The sequence below is a fragment of the Uloborus diversus genome, chromosome 6 (assembly GCF_026930045.1).
Source record: "Uloborus diversus isolate 005 chromosome 6, Udiv.v.3.1, whole genome shotgun sequence".
Classification (NCBI taxonomy): Eukaryota; Metazoa; Arthropoda; class Arachnida; order Araneae; family Uloboridae; genus Uloborus; species Uloborus diversus.
The window spans coordinates 78,266,453-78,289,242 of NC_072736.1; the positions used below are offsets into that span (position 1 = coordinate 78,266,453).

At 33.7% G+C, this 22,790-nt stretch overlaps 1 protein-coding gene across 1 annotated transcript in view; it reads right to left on the reverse strand.

Moving 5' to 3' along the window:
* Window positions 1-8,967: 8,967 nt before the first annotated feature.
* LOC129224708 (uncharacterized) overlaps window positions 8,968-22,790 on the reverse strand; it is a 31,617-nt gene continuing 17,794 nt past the window's right edge. The window contains exons 3-5 of the mRNA XM_054859257.1: window positions 16,449-16,591; window positions 15,048-15,141; window positions 8,968-9,233 (exon numbers count right to left, since the gene is read on the reverse strand). Of these exons, the coding sequence (XP_054715232.1) occupies window positions 9,053-9,233; window positions 15,048-15,141; window positions 16,449-16,591 (418 nt within the window). The 3' untranslated portion in view covers window positions 8,968-9,052. The remainder of the gene's footprint in view (window positions 9,234-15,047; window positions 15,142-16,448; window positions 16,592-22,790) is intronic.

A 22,790-nucleotide genomic window follows, 5' to 3' on the forward strand; every position in this document is an offset into this window, starting at 1 on the left:
GAATGAAAGTCTAAGAAATAAAACAAAGTAAAACGCGGATTTTTTTTTTCTTTTTCTACGTACTATGAGCTCGATTTCCCCACTAAACAAAGCTGCCGTTGAGCAAAAAAGGCTATCTTGAAGGGACCGTCTGTAGATTAACATTCCTCATCAACACTTTTTCAGTTGTTTTTTGGCTTCCGAAAAGAAGTTCCTTCCGAAAACCGCAGGAAACTTCAGTACGCAGTTAAAAAGTGTTGCAATTTTTGTATCAACTTTTAACCTATTTTTCCAATCTCCGCAGCTGTTTTAACCTTTTCTGAAAGCTTTTAGTACTGCAAATCGGACCTTTTTTTTACAGGTGAGCTATGTAACAAATAAGAAATGTTCTAGAAAATTTCGGTGGAGCCAAAAGCAAAGGCAGCACGTTCGTAAATATAAATTAACTTACTAGTACTTAAATATGCGTATAACATAAAACTAATGCAGATTTATATTTCAGGGATTGCACTGCTCCCATTGTTCTTCACTATATCAAGGCGCTATAAACAATGTAGCTGGTGCATTACCATATAATTTCCCTTTGAAACAAAGTGAAAAAAATATAAATTATTGAGTCATCCCACCCTCATTGCGGACAATCAGACTCAATAATTTCACCAACAATTCGTTAGAGATCTTAATACTTTAATTGCACATAAGTAAGCACATTTTTAAATCTTTACATTTGATACAAAGATTCTCTTGACACAGCCATATTTTTATTAATTAATTTTGCTATTTAAAATAATGTATTTGCATGCGTCATGTGCGGAACATGCAACGTCAACCTCTTGTAACTTTCTATATGAAATAATCTTTTCGCTTTATAAATACACCAATGAGGAAACAAATTGTAGGTTTTGAAAGCTAAATATCCAAAGTGAAGGAAATATCTCATTTGTTGAGAAATAGTAATTTAAACCGTTGAAAAAAAAAATTATGTATTGGGTCATTCCATGAAAAAGTAGCCATTTTGTCCTGCACGTAAAGTTTACATATTTCATTAAATTATTAGTTTTATAAGGTAGTGACAAAATATTTTGCTTAAGAAATCGCACATACGTTTGTAATTTGCTAATCAACAAAACTTTGTTCATTACCATTTTAAAGTATTACTTTTCGTGAAATATATAAGGCATCACGTGCGGGACAGAATGTCCGTTTTCCGTGACATGGTCCTAATGCTACTTTGTAAGTGAACCAAAGTACGTTTTTAATCATAATTATATATGAGAATGTAAGTTGAATAATACGGGATGGTTCTTTGCTGAAGATCTGCGACGCGACTCTGACTATGCAACATACGAGTACGACGCTTTAAACGTATATTTAGATCAGATAGTTTAAATTAGATTTTTAGAAAATTAAATAGAAAATTAATTAATTTAAAAGAATTAGATTTTTCAGACGTATTTTTCCTTTTTTACAGCGTAAAATTTTTTCGGACATGAGGCTCATAGGAATGAGTCCTATACTATGGTTTTAAGACGAAAAATAAGTGAAAATATTACAAAACAAAAAATTCGGCTAAAAGATCGGTTTTGATGATTTTTTTAAATATTTTAGGGGGAAGTACCCCACGAGTCTCCCAACTTACTCCAAATATTCATGCTTTTTAACTTTGCACTTATCTAACCACTTCGAAGAGTGTTAATAGCTAATAGAGTACTCTCTTCCCATCAAAAAAAAAAACTGTGAAACTGTCGAAAACTGAAAAAAGTAAAAAAAAGGTGCTCGCCTTTTTTTTTTACCGCGCAGTGTTATTTTTTAAATCGAATCTCATTAATGGTTGGGATTTGGTGGCTATTCTGTGGAAACGTCCAAAATGAAATTGTAAGCTTTACTTAAGAGACGTTAGCTAAAGTGCAATTCTTCTATTAACAATTTTCAAAATATAAATTTAAAAGATGCAATTTCAGGCTTTCTTTTACCGTGACTTTACGTAAGGGCCTTGTGCAAACGCTTTGAGATAAAAGTCCTATTGACTAATTTTAGGCTACTTTTGATGACATTTAGAGAAGGATCGGAGTTCAGCGACTATCCCTAGAAAACATATTTTATAGCTATTTTTGGCAATGTTAGAGGAGAGCTCCCTACCTCCCAAAACAAGTCACCCCCCCCCCCCCGTACAGCCCAAAATATGCTCAATAGTCTGCAATGTATAAAATTATTTCAAATATCTTTTTCTGTTTATCGTCTGCGCTTCATATGTCCTTTTCATAATGACAACAGAAAAAGAAATGTAACAGAACAATTTAGTTATTGTAATGAAAATGTTAATGGTGTTTTTTTCCTCGCCCTTCGTTGGCGGAGAACTCTTTTTTATATTATATGCATTAAATGTCTTTGTTTATTTAAAGTACAAATTGGATTTTTTGATTGAAGTGTACAATTAATTGTATTTATAGTGAATTTCCTGAAGTTGAAAAGGAAGAAGGGGAGACCGGGGCAAGATGACTATGCCAACAATTTTCGTGCTTTATTAATTTATTTTTAAGGATAGTAAAATTATTTTTACATGAACTGTTAGAGTAGTCCTTTGTAGTATTATATATATTACCATTTAATTTTTCATATAAAAATAACGAAGGATATTTTTATTTTCATAACCTTAACAAATCGTCATCTTGCCCCACTGGGGCAAGATGACTTTAACCTAGGGGCAAGATGACAACGTTGAAAAAGGTTGAACATATTTTATGCTTTGAATATGTTACTTAGTTTTACAAATGATAACTGTGTCTTTAAATCTTACTAAGTGTCAAATTAAGCGTAATGCATTGTAGCGTAATTTTGAAGTGTTAAGTTGTGCAGCTAGCAATGGACACAAATAAAAATGCCATTTTCATGATTGGAACATTCCTCGTGCAACCACTCTTGGCTTTTACAGTTGTGGATCCATTCTTCTGTTGAAGGGTCACAATATTCCACTTTCCAAGCAGGGCATCTTAGAACACCATTCTTTGAATTTGATGCAACTGCATTGCTTGGCATGAATTATATAGACTTCGGGCTAGAATAGGCCTACAGGAACTTGGTCCGAGTTTCATAACTCTCAGGTTAGCTTCGCTAGCTTATTTTTCCTGCTTTTTTAAATAATCTTTTTTTCTTCTGCTTTGCTCCTTGTTCTGGCATTTTTTTGATGGGTGTGCTTGTAAGAATGTTTGAGCTCAGTTTTCTGCTTTTCCTTTTTGTTTTCTCGCATTGTGTTGCTTTAGGCAATGCATTGAAATCATAACCACTAACTGGCTTCTTTAAAGCATCGGAATCAGCATTTGCCATAACTTCAGCTTCGTCTACAGGGTTTATATGTTGGTTTTCAACTCCCAAGGTCTGAGGATTAACAATATTATTCTCAGTTTCATCGCCAACAACATCATAGTCCGCTCAAATAAAGAGAATTATGAGGCTCGATCCCTCATTCGTTAAACCCTTTATCGGCATTTCCAACTGCAGCTGCTTTGAAGTAAGCGGTGCTCAAAAGCTCACCAATACTTTTGTCTGTGATAGTTTTACCTAGATGAATGACCATAAAGTTGTCACATGCTTGGCTATAGTAGGTTTTTAATGGGCAGAAAAATGATGCACCAGGAGCTAGAGACGATGCAATGTGTGGAATGGCAACCCAACCATGATAATGTTTTTTCACTGCAATGTTAGTTAAACAAAAGTTATGTAAGATTTATGATTGTTAATAATCAACAGAGCAGGAGATTCTTTGCTTGGTTTAATTCATTCAACTAGTCATGTGGTCAACTAGTTTATAAATAGCTCCTGGTCACCCGCTTTTGAGCGATATCTCCCGTGATTCAATGCGTCCTTTAGCCCCACAGGAGAAGCGCAAGGTCGCGTGGGCTAGCACACACGCACACACGCACACAAGAAAAAGCGTTTAAAGGATTTAATAAAATGGACAACATAGTTAGTTTAATAAATTCCGAAGCACGGGCAATAGGCAAGCTCGTCATCTTGCCCCGCGTTGCTGCCCGTCATCTTGCCCCAGACTGCCTGTTTGAACGGATTCTTCTCTATTGCCATAAAGAAAGGCGATTAATTCACATTTATCCATTCTAATAGGTAGTATTTAAACTACGTTACTCATAAATACTAAAGAGACATTATATATCCTATATGTATCTGTAGCAGAGTTTATTTACGCATGCATAAAAGTTATACCGTGGCGACGGTAAACAATCAGAGCTTCAGAACTAACACAAATATGGCAATTTCAGGGTCTCTATACTATTACTGAATGAACAGTAGATAGGAGAGCCACTAGCATGCGGTTGATGCAGTTACCTAGTTTAAAACGGAAAAATTAAGGCATTCGTCATCTTGCCCGGCTCGTCATCTTGCCCCGGTCTCCCCAACATATTTTTTGTAGGAAAACTGATATTTTATCTACTTGTATTTTATTGCATAAGAACATTTTTCATTAAAATATTATTATTTGAAGTATTAATTTTATTCTTAGAATATTTTCCTGGTTATATTCCGAAGAGTGCTAGTGGTGGTTATATTTTAATTTTTTTGAATTTGATTTGCTGTTTTGACATGTGTTTATGCAGTATCAATCATTTATCAGTATCTATCATTCATTCGAAAAATATTTCATTTTTCACTTTGCCTCATATAAAAAAAAAAAGTGAACATTTTCCACTTTTTTTTTTTTTTTTTGAAGGCACAATTTTACTGCCAAAAATTAAAAAATGATGTTTCAATGCAAGTTTTATCATAAAATACAGTATTCTTTCGTTATGTACTCTAATTTACAAAACACACTTTCAATTTGTTCACTTTGAAAAAGCTCAGTCATCCCAACCATTTCACTTTGCCCAACATTCCCCTACTACAAGTTGCACGAATGCAGACTTCAAACTGTTGAGAGATATATTTTTAGCTTCCAGTTTAAAGATTAACTGAGCGTCTTTATTAAGTGCATCGGCTTCAGCGCGATTACGGCCCGTCCAGAATGACTAATTTCCCTAAGATAGAGAAAAGGTATCTAGATTCCGCAGCTTTTTCAGAATTGGAAGTGAGATGTTTGGCACTTACTTGCAATTATGTCTTCGCTTCGGTCATGGTTGCTTTTGGAGCTTTCTTGGTAAATCAAAACGGCGCCAAGCTGTTACTTAAAATCTACGTAGTTTTTCTATGAGGCTTCCAGAAACATGACTGGCTTTTACTGGGGGGGATTTCTGTATTATTTTGAAAAATTCCAGGATAATGTCAGGCAGGTTACTGAACTTTGGCGTAAAATATTCATCTTTTTTGCAAGGTAAAATTACTTGCAGATATTGGGCACATTAGCTGCACATTATGTTCCAGGAACGCTTCTGACTTGTTTTTACAATGCAAGACCGTTCATTTGCTATGACGGAGGTAGTGGTTTGTTACAATATGACCTTGGGGATTTCTCACTGCCAATGATATTCTCATAAGTACTAGTGAAAAAAGTATAGTCATTCCGTTGATGAAACTGTTTTAAAAAATAGAATGCAGTTTAGAAACGTATCATTCATTGTTTGTTTCCAACAAGACTTCGTATTGGATCATCGCTATTTGTAGACGTAGGGCATTTCCCAGAAACAGACAGCTATTCTTTCATGAGGCACCATTATTACCGGATGCCGTTACCACGATCATTTAGACTTACCGTTTCTCGCCTGATGAATACATCTGAGCTCCGTACATGCAAAATTGTACTGGGAATTAAATTTAGTCGACAGTACCCAAGCTGTTGACAGTGCCAATTAAGTTGACACTCAATAAATCTTTAACATACTACACAATAAACCCGATATATTCCACTAAGCAAGCCACCATGCTAAGCATACTAAGCAAGCCACTATGCTAAGCATACTAAGCAAGCCACCATGGTGACCAAGGCCGTATCCAGGATATTTTTTCGGAGAGGGACATAGTCGGAGGCAACGGTGGTTTCATATATGTAATCAAGGCGAAAAATAGCGTTTAAAAATTACGTTTATTTTGTTGTTTGCAAAAACTAAACTAAAATGTAATTTAAAAATTGGCATCAAGTAGTTACTTTGATTAATTAACTAGTTCATTACTATTGGGTAACTGATTAATATTACACCAGAATTATTCATCAGGGAGAATGACATTTATATATATATGATCTTTATTGCTATCAGTATCTGATGACTATATTTCGACTCAACCAAATAAGAGCACTGTCTACACTTATACCGTCTATAATACAGTGTTTATTAATAACCATACAGTGTTTATTATATGTTTACATTTAGAAATGCATGCAACGGGGGCTTTTAGAATACTTTTCGGGAAAATAAATGAAAATAGTCACAACTGAAAAGTAATCTACAATCGCCACCTTAAAAAGTAAGTTAATATTCTTAAGGGCTACAAACGCATTAACTAGCATTAATTTAATAAAATCTACAATATTAATCATTTAATCAAAAGTATGATTGGATTAAAAATTGTAGTTTTGATCATGTAAATCTGTTGTGTCTCTTGTTGAAGTGTATATTAAAGAATGTTTTTAAATGGTGTAGAGGGGCGAGAAGGAGAAAGGGTCTGACTGGAAAGAAGGATTTGTCCTGACGGTCCCCGCCGCGTCTACGGCCCTGGTGGTGACTAGTTCTTTCAGAATAAGAAAAAAAAGCATCCAGCAATAATTTTAAGAAATGAATCGGCGAATTATCACATTTCCTGCTGTCTTAAAAACACAAAGAGACATTTTACGTGCGCTCTTAATTCCTCTAAAAAAGTTGATGTCGCACGCTTTAGATTGCTGATAGTTCATAACTGTTGCTCCGAAGCGGCGATATACTGGAGGTACAAGTATTACATTACTTCTTATGAGAATTTTTACATTAGTTCTAATGAGAATTTTTATATTATTTCTTATGAGAATTTTTACATTTAGTTCTTACGAGAATTTTTTCATTTGTTCTTATGAGAATATCTTTTATTGAGCATTACAAGTGAAGCCTTTACCATGGCCAGATCAATCCATGAAATTTCAGAAGTACTATTTTCCATAATTTGATATTTCTATATCACAGCGGTTTAGAAAAGCAAATCACTCTCAATCGGGTCGAAAACCGCTGCCAATAACCTATTTTACTACAAAACACCTTAATCCATGATTTAATCATATGACCATTGGGTAAGGTAACCACCACAATACTGTTACAATATAGTCTGACCACCGATGATACGGAAAGGCAAACGTCCGGTACATAGGCCGAAATGGACGTATTTATTCGTTTATAGGGGTAGTAGTTTGTTCGCTAGAGATGTGCGCTTTTGCCTCTAATTTGTTTAGACGCAGTTTTGTAAAAATGACAATTTATTCATGGCAATAGATTTTTTTAAATCTAAACTATATTCGATCGATAATCTTACTAGAAAAGTTAATTGCTTTATTTCTTTACAACATAGCTTTGAGCTTACCATTTTACATAAACATTTTCGGACATAATGAAAACAATTTTTCTTTTTGTTGTCGCCATCGAAACTGTTTTTGCTTTCCTTCATTTTCATAAATAAATAAGGCCCTAGTGACATTATAAAACACGTGCATCAAAATCCCATTGCTATTTTCCCTTTTCCCCAGCTAGATTTATTCAGATGGAGTCTTTTTAACTTGGCCGCTTTGCCAGATTATAGGGGTGGTTTTTGAAGAACGCACGAAAATTATAGTTTTTGGGTTTTATCGCAACAATTTCGGTTTTATTTCCTAGCAATGTTCTTGAACTTCAAAATAAAAACTGATTTTTGTATTATTTCAAACCCAATATTTATTTATCATCATTTTTTTACAAACATTTGAAAAACCTGCTTTGCCCTACCAGGGAGCCCAAAGCGGGTAAGGTTAACTAATTGTGGTTTGGTACATTTGCCAATAAATATAAAGTTATAAATGATTAAAATAGTTGACTAGCTACCTGCCATTATATAAAAAAATGTAAAACAGTTGTTTTTATCCAATTTAAAGTCAGCACATTTGTTTATAAAACGTAAAGAAATAACTGATTAAATTAATAGACTAATAAATTGCCATCCTAAAAAATGACTTTTTAAAGTTATACTTATCCTATTGAATTAGAAAATCTAAGTCAGCACACGAGTCAAGAAATTATAAATAAATATATGATTAAATCCTATGCCCTCTTTGCCCTAAGGCACATTTTTTATTTCAATAATTATCATCTTAAATTTAAAAAAGAAACAAACAAAATAACTATCGTAGTTTTTAGGTGGTGGATGGTATCAGAATAACGTAATGTTAGTGATAATCAAAAAAAATAAGCTGGTCCTCGACTAATCCCCCCATAAGTTTAAAAACTTCATTATTTTTTATAAATGTGTCATTTTTTTATTTTAATCCTGGTCGCGCCATGCCGCTTCACTGCTGCTTTGCTGGGACTGGGTGTTCATGTAAACACGACATACGTATGCATCAGTGATTACACATCGTAGGGGGGGGGTGGCATACGAAGGCCTACCCGCTTTGGGCTACCCTCCCCTACATCGTCTGCTGTCAGACGTAATCGCATTTTCGATTGTGTTTTGTGATCGTTAACTTCAATTTTATGCAGGGTACTAAATATACGACACAAAATGGAAATGCCAGAAGAATTTATTTGGAATTCGAATACAAAATTGAAAAAAGGGAAAAAAAAAGGGTGGCCTACTTCAAAACTTGCTCAATCCACCTTCTTTGTATCAATAAATAAATAGACAATTCAATTAATAGCTAGAAAACAATAATGAAGTCGTATACCGAATGTTCGTCCAACGAAGAAAAAATCTTTTTTAAAAATAAAGCGGCAGAGCATGAAACTTTCTCTCTCCTGTTAAGTTTTTAAAAGCGGTTTGAGCTGGTTTTGATACCTGAAGTGTCATTTGAAAAAAGAGAAATATATGCAAGCACGAATGAAATGGCGAATATTCTATCAAAACATGTCAAGAATCTTTTATTCAACAAGTTTTGAAAATGAACAAATAGACAACTTTACAAGAACAATACAGTTTTCTAATAAGAAACGAGACCAAAATCCTTTAATTGTTTGTATGTTTGTTTGCAAAGTACCAGATTGATGTCGGTCCTCGCAGAATAAAGAGTTCTGAAGACTTCTTCCACAGCCTGTTCGCCACATTCGTTCTGCACAACTTCTTCTACGCATGTCTTGTAATTACTGATAGCTGTTGTGCATCTGAAAAATAAGAAAAATGTTTCAGTTTGAGAGCTTTATATCTGCAGTTAGTATAAATATAACAAGCTGTATTGCCCGACTTTGCACGGTATACCTCCAAAATAAAAGTTATGTCAAGTGACGCATGTTCAACAATCAAGCTTCAATTAAAGGAAAAATAACAAAATTTCCCGTCAAAATAATCATTCTTAAAGAAGAAAAATCGCAAATCAAAATTTCCGAATGAATTTAACTCAACAAGCCATAAATACATCTAAAATTATCTAACTATCTTTGATTATCTTTTGCTTTCAGTACAAAAAAAGGGAAAGAAGATAAATCGCCAAAAATTAATCAAAAGATGAAATTTTTACCTCAAATAAAAGTTGAGAAAACAAAAGTGGCAACCTTTTGAATGGTTTTATTCACGCTAGTTTAAAATGAGATTGCGCAAACGTTAATTTTTTCCTATATGAAAATGCTGTTCCACTAGGCTTTAAAATGCTTTTAAATTTTTCCCGGTGATTTTACAGCCTTGATTTTTTTTTTTAATTCGAAGGAAGTAAAACAATTTAAGTGGTATTTTTCGCGAGCTTTCGAATAGGATCTAAACTTAGAAAATCGGAACAGCATTTCGGATAGAAAGAGATATTTAATGTAATTTTCGGGTTCGAAAATTAAAATTCAAACTGTTCGGTTCTTTTCTGGCGTTCGAAAATCCACATACGTTCCTTCTCTGGTGCCCAAGTGAATCCCTGCCAAACTTAGTCTGCGTCAGACAAAAACTTTAGATTTGTCTAGGGGACATACACACACATACATACAGGGCCGGATCTAGTAGTTCTGCCGCCCTAGGCGATATAGACCATCCCTCCCCCCATTGAATAATAATAATAAAAACATAATATAAAATAATAATATATTAATAAAATAGAAATACTAGAAAAGTGCTTAAAATTTGTCAAGTTTCTAGTTAAATTCCAAACTGGATTTTTCATATCCAATTGCTGGTACACACTTAAAATTATTTTATTTAACATTAAAGTAGTTCATCTTATGACACTGAAACACATATTTATATTTTAAAAAGACTTTCAAATCACGCAGTTTGCCGCCTCTAAAATGAAATTAAACTTCTAGTTAAATTCCGACTTATGCTTTGCATGTCCAAGAACATTCTATAAGCCTAAATTGTTTTTTTTTTTTTTTTCGCATCGAAGTAGTGAACCTCATGGAGCTAAAAGATATATTCATACTTTAAAAAAAAATCAACTTCGAAATTTGCCGCCCTAGGCGGCTGCCTAGGTCGCCTACTCCTGGAGCCGGGCCTGCATACATATAATATATTACATAAAAAGTAGTCGAAAACTTTGTACTGCATAGTGAATAAAATATGACAACGTATATAAAGTACAAATTCAAAATGAAAAAAGGTTAAAAAACTAGCAAACAGCTGTTTCGGCACTCTAAAATACAAGTGCCATCATCAGTGCAATTAAAAACGAAGACAGGTTCAACCCGACTAAAACACAGTCGAGGCGAACAATGGAATGAGAGACGAGTTGTAAAAGATATGAGAGCAGTACCGGAAACGATGACGTCAGGTTACGTCAGAACTACAGAGGACAGTTGCACTCAGGAGAAAACGTCACGGACAAAAAATAAATCAAATAACAGACTTCCAAACATTAGGAAAAGGGGGAGTGCTAGACAAATCATTGACGATTAAATTAGCATTTTTCCATATGTAATATGACTCCCAAAAATCTAAATCATGAATGGACGAACACTCGTGAATAACTTTGGCGGAAGAAAAAATAAAATTATGCCCGCAAGACCAACAATGTTGAGCAAAAGAGGAGCGTTTGAGATCCTGTTTTTTGACGTAATTTTCGTGTTCTTTTATCCGGAATTTGAGGGATCGTCGAGTCTGCCCAATGTAGGTCAATTTGCACTGGCAGGAAACACTATAAATGCCCTATTTGTCAAGGTTCTGAACATGGTGTTTAAGCTGTGAAAATTTTAATTTATTAACAGGAGAAAAAGTGACGGAAAAATGAAACTTTTTTAAGATTTTGGCAATTTGTAGACTGATTTTAGGAAAAAAGGGTAAGACAACGGAACTCGAATAGTTCACAGGAGCAAGTGTTTGATTTTTGTTAGTTGAGCTACATAGCTTCTTATAAATGGTATCAATAATATCTGATGTGAATCCCCGATCAACCGCAATACCTCGTAGGTAATTCAGTTCTGATGAAAGTAAATTGGAATTTGAACAACTGGCTAAAGCACGGTAAATAAAAGATCTAAAAACAGCCAATTTTTGTTTAGGAGGGTGAACGGATAACTTGTGGGGGGGAAGAGAAACAGCAAAGGGTTTACGGAAAACAGTAGTTGTAAACATATTGTTATGACGAGTGATGGACACATCAAGAAAAGAAAGATGATTACCAGATTCCAATTCAACAGTAAATTGAATATGTGGGTCAATAGTATTTAGGATGGATAAAAGGTTATCAAGGTCACTGACAGACGAGTCCAAAAGCACAAAAATGTCGTCAACGTACCTGACGTAAAAATCAAATTGTTTAATTTTAAATAATTTAAGTTCGAAATAGTGCATGTACAAATCACTTAGAATTGGACTCAAAGGGTTGCCCATAGCAAGACCTTTAGTCATCCGGAAAAAATTACCGTCGAAAACAAACGTGTTTAGTTTTAAGCAAGAACGTGTTAAATTGCACAATTCATTGATCTCAAAGTAGGAAAAGTGATGTTCAGTTAATCTCATTTTAAGGCAGTCTAACGCACCTTCAACAGGCACGTTAGTGAAGAGTGATTTCACATCAAAAGAGGCCATTCTATGGTTATTTAGCTGAAAAATTCGAAGTTTGCGAACAAAGTCAAGAGAGTTCCGAACAGTAAAACAGTTGCTGGAAAGAAGAGGTGAAAAAACGGAAACTAAAAATTTGGCCAATTTGTAAGAAGCACTACCAATGTTAGAAACAATGGACGGAGAGGAATGAGTGGTTTATGCACTTTAGGCAAAGCGTAGAATCTGGAACATTGTGCAACAGAAGGAATCAAGCGTTTTTTGTGAAAATCTGGAATCAACGGAGATGACTTAATGGCGTTACTGATAGTTTTTAATTCTTTACCACAAGGATCTTGTTTGATTTTTTCATATGGCCCGTCTAAAATTAAGTTATTGCATTTGTTGATATAATCTTTTTTGTTTAGAACAACAATTTGGCCCCCCTTATCAGAGTTTGCAGGGGGGTAGCAAAGGGGGGGGGGGTTTGGGGACAAAACTCCCCCCCCCCGAAAAGTTAGTCTCAAAAAAAAAGAGAAAAAGAAGAGAGAAGAGAAAGAAAAAAAAAGAAGAAAAGGGAAAAATTCCAAGCGATTATACATATATATATATATATATATATATATATATATATATATATATATATATATATATATATATATATAAGAAGTAACCCCCCCCCCCGAAAGTCGGGTCTAGCTACGCCACTGAGAGTTTGTAATGACTAAATCAGAGTTAGCACATAAATCTCTTACGGTACGAGTTACATTATATAGCTTGTTGTTACGGAACTGTGAATTGAAGTTGATGTTGTTAGAAATGAGATGACGGATTGAATCCTTCTGTGTGGAAGTTAAAGTACTAAATTTCAAGGCCTTTTCGACCGGAGCAATTAAAAAAGGAAACGACAGTTTAGATGGGGCCGCAAAATTACTATTGAATTTTAAAGCATTAACTTGAACAGAATTTAAGGAAACATCTGAAAGATTGACGACAGCATTAACATTAACTTTTGGTAGGTTATAAGTTGTAAGATTAGAAGAAACTTTACATAAACTGGTTAACTTTTTATTAAGTACTGATTTGTGTTTGTTTAAATAAAAAGCAGCTCTCTGCCAAGACCTTCTGTCAAAAAATTCAAAATGACGACTGGAATTAGCAAAACGTAAATGTAAATCAAAAAGCTCCTGCTCAATCATTGCAACTTTGTGTCGCGTATCTTGGATGACAGCTCTTAACAGAGCCAATTTAAAGTTGAACAAAGTTTTATCAATTCTCGTTAACCGAGATAAATTGCACTCAAGTGAAATAAAATTAGGAATAACTCGTCTCCTTTTACATTCACACAAAAAGGATTAATGATCTAAAAATTTAAATTTCTTAACCCGTAGGTTACAAAACCTATTAATGTCAGACATGATTAAAATCAAGGACAAAAACAAACAGAAGAAAGGAATGGAAAAAATGGAATCCACTTACGACCAAAAGTCCGTTGAAGCTAGTGAATACATAAAAAGTAGTCGAAAACTTTGTACTGCATAGTGAATAAAATATGACTTCGTATATCATCTGACGTCATCGTTTCCGGTACTGCTCTCATATCTTTTACAACTCGTCTCTCATTCCATTGTTCGCCTCGACTGTGTTTTAGTCGGGTTGAACCTGTCTTCGTTTTTAATTGCACTGATGATGGCACTTGTATTTTAGAGTGCCGAAACAGCTGTTTGCTAGTTTTTTAACCTTTTTTCATTTTGAATTTGTACTTTATATACGTTGTCATATTTTATTCATATAATATATTGTTTGTTTTATTTATATAAATGTATGGTAAAACTTCATGAAAGATAATTTCGGCCAGATATATTTTGGCCAGAATATCAGGGATGTTTATAATCTTTGAATCCACCAAATAGACAATAACTGCCTTTCTGGATTCATCCAAAGCATCTAAAAGATCTTGAAAAACAAGCTTGTTTGCAAACTTAATAGCATTTTCAACGTTAGGGGAAAGATGCTGCCTTGGCTTGCTGACTTCCTAAAAATCAATCTGCGTTTAGTTTAGAGACACCATATCGAGTAAATTTAGATTAAGTCGGCACAGATCTCACTGGGATCTGTGCTCAGCCCTACCTTATTCTTCTTATTTATAGCCGGAATTGAGGTTGGAGCAAATTCTAATCAATGTATGGGACTGTATGCTGATGATATAATTATCTGGAACAGCAATGGAAGACTAACTTCAGCTCAAAATGAAATTAGTTTATAAAGGCTGCTTCTTGAGTTTTGTTGCAAAATATTTCGCAAATTAATAAATGCATTTTGTATGCTTTGAGGTCATTGTTTAGGGGAAAATTGGTTGGTGATTTACAAATTATTTTTATTCGCTATTTTTTAATCATTTAGTTGCCCTGTGAACGATGCCAATCGATATTATGACGATAACAAAATACGGGGTGTAGGGGAAAGCTATGTGCCCTTAAAATATTAGAAACAAGAATGAAGATCCCTCAAAAATAATTAACTAACAGAGTGCTTAAGCGGAACAGTTCTGTGTGTTGAGGAAAGAAGATGGAAGAACTGCAACTCACACAGGAAAGTAACGAGCTTTTTTTATGAGGCTTTTCTATAGATTTCTCCAGGGTCCCCAGTGTGTATCAATACACGTTTTTTAACCAGTTGAATGGGTCCATGAAGACAGCTCTATTTTTCGAAGCAGACCAGAAACCGAGCAAGCCCTTATCCAGCACCCTCTGAGGTATTGATTTAGAATGGGTGCTCGAAGGCCTTTGTGATCTCGACGGGTTTAATAAGCACCAATCCCTATGAGTGCTCACAAAGGATCCTTAACCGGCAAGCATCGAACCCACAACTCTTTCGTTACGAGAAAAACGATTTAGAATGTCACTGAGGCCATTATGAGACTACTGATAGACATTACACTTTGCTATTTTGTACCCTCCATGGAAGGGAAATTTTTCAGTAGTTTGTATGAAATAATGGTCAGAATTAAAAAAAAAACTTACTTAAAATTGTTCATGTAGAAATTGATGTGCTCCATGCATTTTTTATCCATCTTCACAATTTTCTCATTTATGCAAGAAATATGTTTCAAGTACTCTGAAAAAAAGAAGTAAGTTACTTCAATAGAAAAGTTTTGCACATATCGTTGGTCGTTGGCAACAATAGTGGCACATCTGAAGAAAATAGTTTTTAAAAAAATCAGGGTTTTCAGTAACAGCAATTTTAATCGCTCCATACAATAGTTCCACAATATTCTCAAAATATTTGTGATACGTTATGACTACTGTTTGATTTCTGTAGTCCAAATTAATGGTGCGCAATTAAAAATTCGTAAATATTAAAATCGTCTCTAAATTAGGAAATTTTCAAAGAAGTGCCATTATTAAAAAAAAATACCAGGCTGAAAATATACCCGGCCAAGGATTCAAATAGGTTACGTTGAAGCGATATTTTCAGTCACATTTTCTGCAAACAGAAACTCAACGGTTGAAATTCATTACTGAGATAGTGAAAAAAGAGGTTCTGCGAAATCAAGACTTCTGTACTTATATATTTTCTTTAGTTTTTGACTTTAGAAACGTTGATTCGCACATGACATTTTCTTTTTCAGTTTTTTACCTTACCCTAAAGAATGATTTTTTTTTAATTTGATATTAGTTTTCTCTGTAAGAAAATTCCGCAATTCCGACAAAACCATGTGCTCCATTAATTTTCTGAGCAGAATGTTATAAATACTGAAAAAAAAGTTTTAAAACAATGTATCTGAGATCAAAAGTAACTTACGAAAATAACTAAATCAGTTCTTCCTCTTCAACCAACTTGATGGATTTTCAAAACTTTTGCATTGAAAAAAGTTAGAAAACACGAAAACAAGTAAACATACCCGACGAATTCTAAAAGGTATACACCGTATAAGTCGGTGATAAAGTTTAATACTCAAAAAGAAAAGATGAATAAAAAGTTTTCTAAATTAAAAGTTTAGTCTTGAAAAAAATACGCTCAGTTGCCTATTTAAAGGAAAAGAAAGCGTTGTACGATAATGATCTGTAACGCATACAGGAACATAGTAGTATTTTAAAACAGATACCTTGAAAATTATCAATGTGAATCTGTTTTTTTTTTTTTTTTTTTCCATTATAAAATGTTGTATTCCTGTAAGACATGAAATAGTGATAAACATATGTTTAAAACAAATTTAGTTTGAGAGAGCATGAAATGTTAATTATCTTTTCATTACGAAAATGAACGTTTTTGATTAAATGGATAAAATAATACGACTTGAAAAATAAGTTTAAAAAATTTTCAAGAAACCTTTTTCACCAAAAACGTGTTATGTTTTCAGACTTCATTTGAAAATCAACCAAAACCTTACACTAAATAGTAAACAAACTTTTTTTACGTACTTGCTCTAAATTGATTTGATCTGTCGCACAATGCAGCATAAATGTTTTTATGACTAATCAGGCCTGACTTGAAATGCACATAGGGAGTGTTGGGACATCGGTTAATAAAATCAATTCCACACTGTAATTGTTGAGGAACTTTACTGCAAAAGAAAAAAAAATTAAACATGATAATTTAGTTTTGTTTACTTAATATGTACACTTTATGTTATTTTCAAAACTAGCTGCATTGCCCGGCTTTGCACGGTTTACCTCGAAAATAAAAGTTATGTCAAGTGACGCGTGTTCAACAATCAGGCTTCAATTGAAGGGAGGAAAATACCACAAAATTTCCCGTCAAAAAATCATTCTCAAAGAAAGAAAACGGCAAATCAAAAGTTCCCGAAAAAAATTAAACGCAACCCTCCATAAATACAACTAAAATCCTGAAAAAAAAAGAAAGAAGATAAATTGCCAAAATTTAATCAAAAGGGGAAATTCATACCTCAAAACGAAAGCAAAATTTTATTTAGTCACAGCCTAGAAAAACTAGTATGTTGTAGCCATCACGAAACTTTCTTCTATATCTTTCGTATAATTATGATCCCTCCTCATGCTTCACGAGGTAGCAATTCGTATCTCCCATAAACTATAGGGTGCGCTGCAACCATTGTCTAATGGTGGATGAAAAAGGTAAAACAAACAAATGCCGTAACATATAACTTGCTTTGACGCTTAGCGAATGACAGTAATTTTTTATTGTGTTTGTGGGAAGCCTTCTTTCTTATTCTTCTGAAATTACATTACACCGCAAACTGTCTGAAGCCTCAAATTTACCCCAAAGAAAACACGTAGAATGGAATGTTTTACCCTTTTCGGCAATATTATTAATCACCACAAGGTAGCGTATTCGAGCTCTTGAGTTGCGAATATTCCCAACAAAAACAAAATTACACGCGCCAAAACTTAACGACCATTCCAATTCGCAACTCCAACGAACTATAGGGGGCACTGCAGTCACTGTCTAATGGCGGACGAAAAAACTAAAACAAACGCATGTGGTAACGAAGAAAATGCTAATAAGTCTAGTAAATTTTGTTCGTATGCATGATTTTTTCGCTTTATTCTTTTTAAATTAATTTTCAAAGTCTTGTTGATATTCTGGCCCACGTAGAAAGAAATGAGAATTCAAGAAGCATTACTAAACGTTAGAAATTAATGCAAAATACGCAGTTCGTAGTTCTAAGCAGCCATTTTCACGATGTTGAATTCGATATTTATCAGTTCTTGATAAAACTAAATAATAATTGTGGCCTGACAAGAATAACAATTAATGCTAGAAAATTTAATTATATCACATTACGAATTATTGTCAAAAGAAGATGATACTTCTTTGCCTTGCTTGGCTAGCGCTAATTGTTTTGCATTTGTAGCTGAGTTATTTTTCTCAAATTGCCGAATCGGTTCATTTAAAATTTTTCTGTTTGGTATGTTTCTAATTTCTGAGTTATGATTTTATTATGTCATGCTATACAAATTCATAAACATCAACAAAATTCTCGCGGATATATGGTGGTAGTTTTCTTTTCAATTGATCTACCATTATTTCTTTTTACTTATCGAATTCTGTAATCTTTCTACCATTTTATTCCACTCATGATAAAAAATAAAAATGGTTTAACTAACATGGGCGGAATCTCGCCAAGGATACTTAGCTCGCACAATACTAAAACTATAACCCTAAACAAATTTGGCGAAACCTTTCAGCTGAGAATAAAAGCAACAAAATAAATTCTTTCTCTGTTAAACATTTTTCATTTCGTTCTACGATAATATATTCAAGAAAAAATTTTGCATACTGTCTATTCCAACTAAATGCTGCTGTAAAATACGGTTTGTTAAATTAATTTAAGAATAAAAAAAACCCATATTCTTACAAATTCACACAAAACAATAAATTTTTTTACCTGGTATAACGTTATCCAAGTTTGCTAATCCAGAGTTTTCCGGTGTTAACGCGTTTTCACCATTTCTCAATCAAATCACTTTTAAGAGGGAAATAATGAAAACTAACATTATTTTGAGGAGCTCGAACATTTTCTGTTGCTGAAAGCAATCCAAGACACATCGAATGCGTTAATTAATACTCAGAACAAACTGCCTATGTTTAAGTCAACAGACAAACGTGGAACGCAATGTGGCAATGTTTTAGTTTTTACGGCAGTTTTGTAAATCACCGCAAGGTAGCGTATTCGAGCGCTGGAGTTGCGAATTCCCGATTTATCTCAAACGCAAAGCAAAGAATGAAAATTGAAAATTATTTTAAAAGCCCTGTTTAAAATAATTACAAACATTTTTTTGTTAACAAACGCAAGATGGCAACAGTTAAAAAGTTTAAATCATCGCGATTTTCTTATCATTTTCCAACAATTAAAATCACGCGAATTACGCAGCCGACAGTTTATAACGATTTATCTTTCTTATTGCTGAAATTAAAAAGCTATTTTTATTCACACAAAAAAAAATCAGCCCCCCATGGAGCGATTGGCGCCAAAATTGAACCGACGTCTGTTTACATGTAGATTGACATTAATTCCAAATTTCATCTAGAACGTAGCATTACTTCTTGAGATATGGCACTCACAATGGAAAACAAAGAACGTTCGATTGCGCCACCCCGTTTTCAGCTATTGACGCCAAAATAGAATCAGCTCTTATACCCTCTAAGGGCTACTTGTCGATCAATTTTAGTTTGATTCCGTTCATTATTTCTTGGGATACAGCAGTCACAATTGACGAAAAAAAACGTTCTATAGCTCAACCACCGTTTGAGCTATTGACACCAAAATTGAATCAGCACCTCTACCCGTTAGGGGCAACATATGGACCAAATTTTGTTTGATTCCGCCTGTGACTTCCTAGGGAATAGCAGGCAAGTATAACTCAAAAAACGTCCCCTTGCTCCACCCCCCCCCCTCTTGGAGGAATTCGCGCTAAAAAACAATGGCCACAAGTTCACATAGGGGCACATATGTGTACCAAATTTCGTTCGATGTCATGCGGTAGGTTTTGCTACAGAGCGGCCACAAAAAATTGGTCACACATATACGTGACACACACACACACACACACACACACACACACACACACACACACACACACGGACACAGACAGAGAAACATTTTCCAAAAATGGTCAAAATGGACTCAGTAGACCTCAAAACGTTCGAATCCTTCAAAATTCGAAAATTTGCACGAATGCAATATTTCTTCTATATATTAGATATTCTGTATCTAAAAAGAGAAGAAAGTTCTTCTTTCTTTTAGACATAGAAGAAAGTAAAAAGTGGAAACCTTCTGAAAGTAAATTTAAAATGAGATCGCGCAAACGATAATTTTCCGATTTAAAATTTCTGTTCCATTAGGCTTAGCAGTGTTTTTTATTTTTTTCCCGGTGATTTTAGTTTTTTTTTTTTTTCTTTTCTTTTTTTCAAATTCGATGGAAATGAATGAACTCTTTGGGTATTTTTTGCGCGCTTTCGAATGGCGCCAAAATCGAACTGATCGGATAATTATTCCAGGTAGAAAGGGCCATTTAATGCCATTTTCGGGCTTCAAAATTGAAATTTGGACGATTCGGTACTTTTTTGGCGTTTAAACCCCCCTCCCACCCCCGCCCCCACACGTTCCTTCTCAGATGCCCAAGTACTTCCTTGCCAAATTTGGCGGAGATCCGACGAAAACTGTGGATTTGTATAGGAAACTTACATGCACACACCTAGGGTGCGTCTAATAATGCACTTTTTGAAAAATTTTTGAATTTCTTATGGGGCATCCCTTTAATTGATTCCTTTTGATGAAAAAACACCCACTTAAAAGTTTCATGGAATTTGAACAAAATTTAGAGGTTGCTACCAGCGATTAAAATTACGTTCATTGTAAAAAAAATAGAGAAAAAATATATACACAATTTTCTATTGCAATATTTGACTTCAACATGAAATTGGGTTGGTTAAGGTAGAAACATAACCCAAATACTTATTTCCTATACATACAAAAAAAAATAATAATAATAAACATTTCATGGTTTCTATGCTGTGTAATAATATTAAACAAAAATCATGCAAAAGTTCCACTACGCCATTCATCTCATTGGTTTACAATTTCAGTCTTTTACCATTCATCAATTTTGTAATTTTTTCCCCTTTGTTTCTAGTAATGTGAAATATACAAGCTTTTTTTCTGATTGCTACTCATCATCCAAACTATTTGATAATATCTCTTCAAAAAAACTTGATGAAAAGACCTTTATGGTGAAAAATCTGAATGTTAGTAATGAAATCCTCTATTTTTTCCCTTTGGTTTTAGTTCTACATCTGCTATTTAGTGTTTCATTGGAGGAGTTGTTCTTTTAGTTTTCTTTAAGAAAGAGACCAATTTGGAGCTTTTCTCTTCAGAAATGACACGTAGATGTCATATAAAATTACTTGAAGCAATAGTTTCCTTTTTGTAATTGAAAATGCTTTTCAACAACATAAGACCAAATCTAGATAAACTTTTTTGCAAAATCTTGTTCTTCAGACTCAGAATAAGTCAAAGTACATTCAGTTACAACAGAGGCTAAAAAAATACTTTCACTACAGTTGACTCAGATTCTTCACATGATTTTCTTTCTTTCAAAATTTCTTCTTTTCACGCAAGTTCTGTTGCCTTTTTAAATAGAGATTTATTTGTTATCAATTTCGCCTTGTCCTCCTAGTTTTTTTTTTTTTTTTCAGTTAGAAATAATTTCTCGCCTGGAAGTGAAATCTTGCGTAATATATCATCAGCAAGAGGAAGGTCAAGCAAATAATCTAATGTTGTATTCCAATAATTTTGTTTTTGATTATTGAAATAGAACTCTTTTAATTTTCTTTTTCAGTTCTTAACTGATAACTTGTGTTTCTTTGAGTTGCTAACCAACAGTTAGTTATGAGGTTGAGAGTTGATTGTAGCTATAGTTAATTAACATGATTTAATAAAATATGAAATACTTTCAAAGTCAGTAACAATCTAATTTATTACTAATTAAAATTAATGACAAAAGATAACATAAATAAATATTATAATAATCGATGCAAAAAAAAAAATAGATTTCAAATTTTGCAGCAATGGTAGCAACCTCTAAATTTTATTCAATTTTTATTTTTAAGATATGTCAATTTTTTTTTCACCCAAAGGAACAAAATGAGAGGGTGCCTCATGAAAAAATAACATCTTCAAAAGTAAGACGCACCCTAACACACACATATATGTTACATTAAGTTTAAATCTGGTGATTGAGGAGATACTTCTAAGCTTAAGGACAATTTTCGAGGCACCAGACGCAAACGTTGAAAACCTTGTGCTATCTTGATAAAAAACAAAGTTGTTTCCAAAAACCAAATTTGGGCGAATAGTTTTAAATTGTTTTTTTTTAATATTTAAATGAACAGCATGATTCATTATTTCATCAAAAAATTTCAAACTATCAAATCCATATGCAGCATGCACCTTCACCGTCCTGATCATAGACTAATAATAAGAGTAGACCGAGCTATGGCAACCCTTTTGCTGCTCATAAACCAAACCATGTGACTGGTGGATATCCTAGCAACAGCGGGCGTTAATCGTAGCAGACGATCAACGCCAGCGCGAAATAAAATAAATAGAATTGATGGAACACGGAAGAATGATCTTTTATGGAGTCCGATTTGTAAATTTGTTATTCTAAGTTGTAAATATTTTGTTAATATAGTGAGTTTTTCGTTTAGATAGTATTGTGCATTTTCTTTAGTCAATTTCCATAACTTTCTAAGCAATAAAAGATGCAAGCGACCAAGAAGAATCAGCAAACGGTAAGATTTTTACCTACAGTTTCAATTTAAGATACCGATTAGTACATTTTTACGTTAACGCAAAACGTTTACTCCATTTCGTTCACGCCAACGCTGACAGCTCCAAATGAAATAAAAGTTACCGAAAACTGATCAAAAACTATTACTAATGTCAAAATAATGCATAACTAAAAGAAAAACAGTTCAATCTCTGCACCTGGAAGTTTTTTTTAATGAAAACACATTGTCTTAAAATACATGTCGAGTGCCTAACTAAAGATAATGCTGCCATCTAGCAACCATGCTGCCAAAGTCTTCGCCAAGCCCTTCCACTAGTCACATGATACATCTATGAACCAATTTTCTTTATCAGCAAGAATGAGAAAGCTCGGTCTACTCTTATTATTAGTCTATGGTCCTGATCAACTGATCCAACTAAGTTCTTAAAATTAAATTCCTCATTTTTTTTCTTCCATTTACAATTACACAACTATTTAACCAAAAATGTT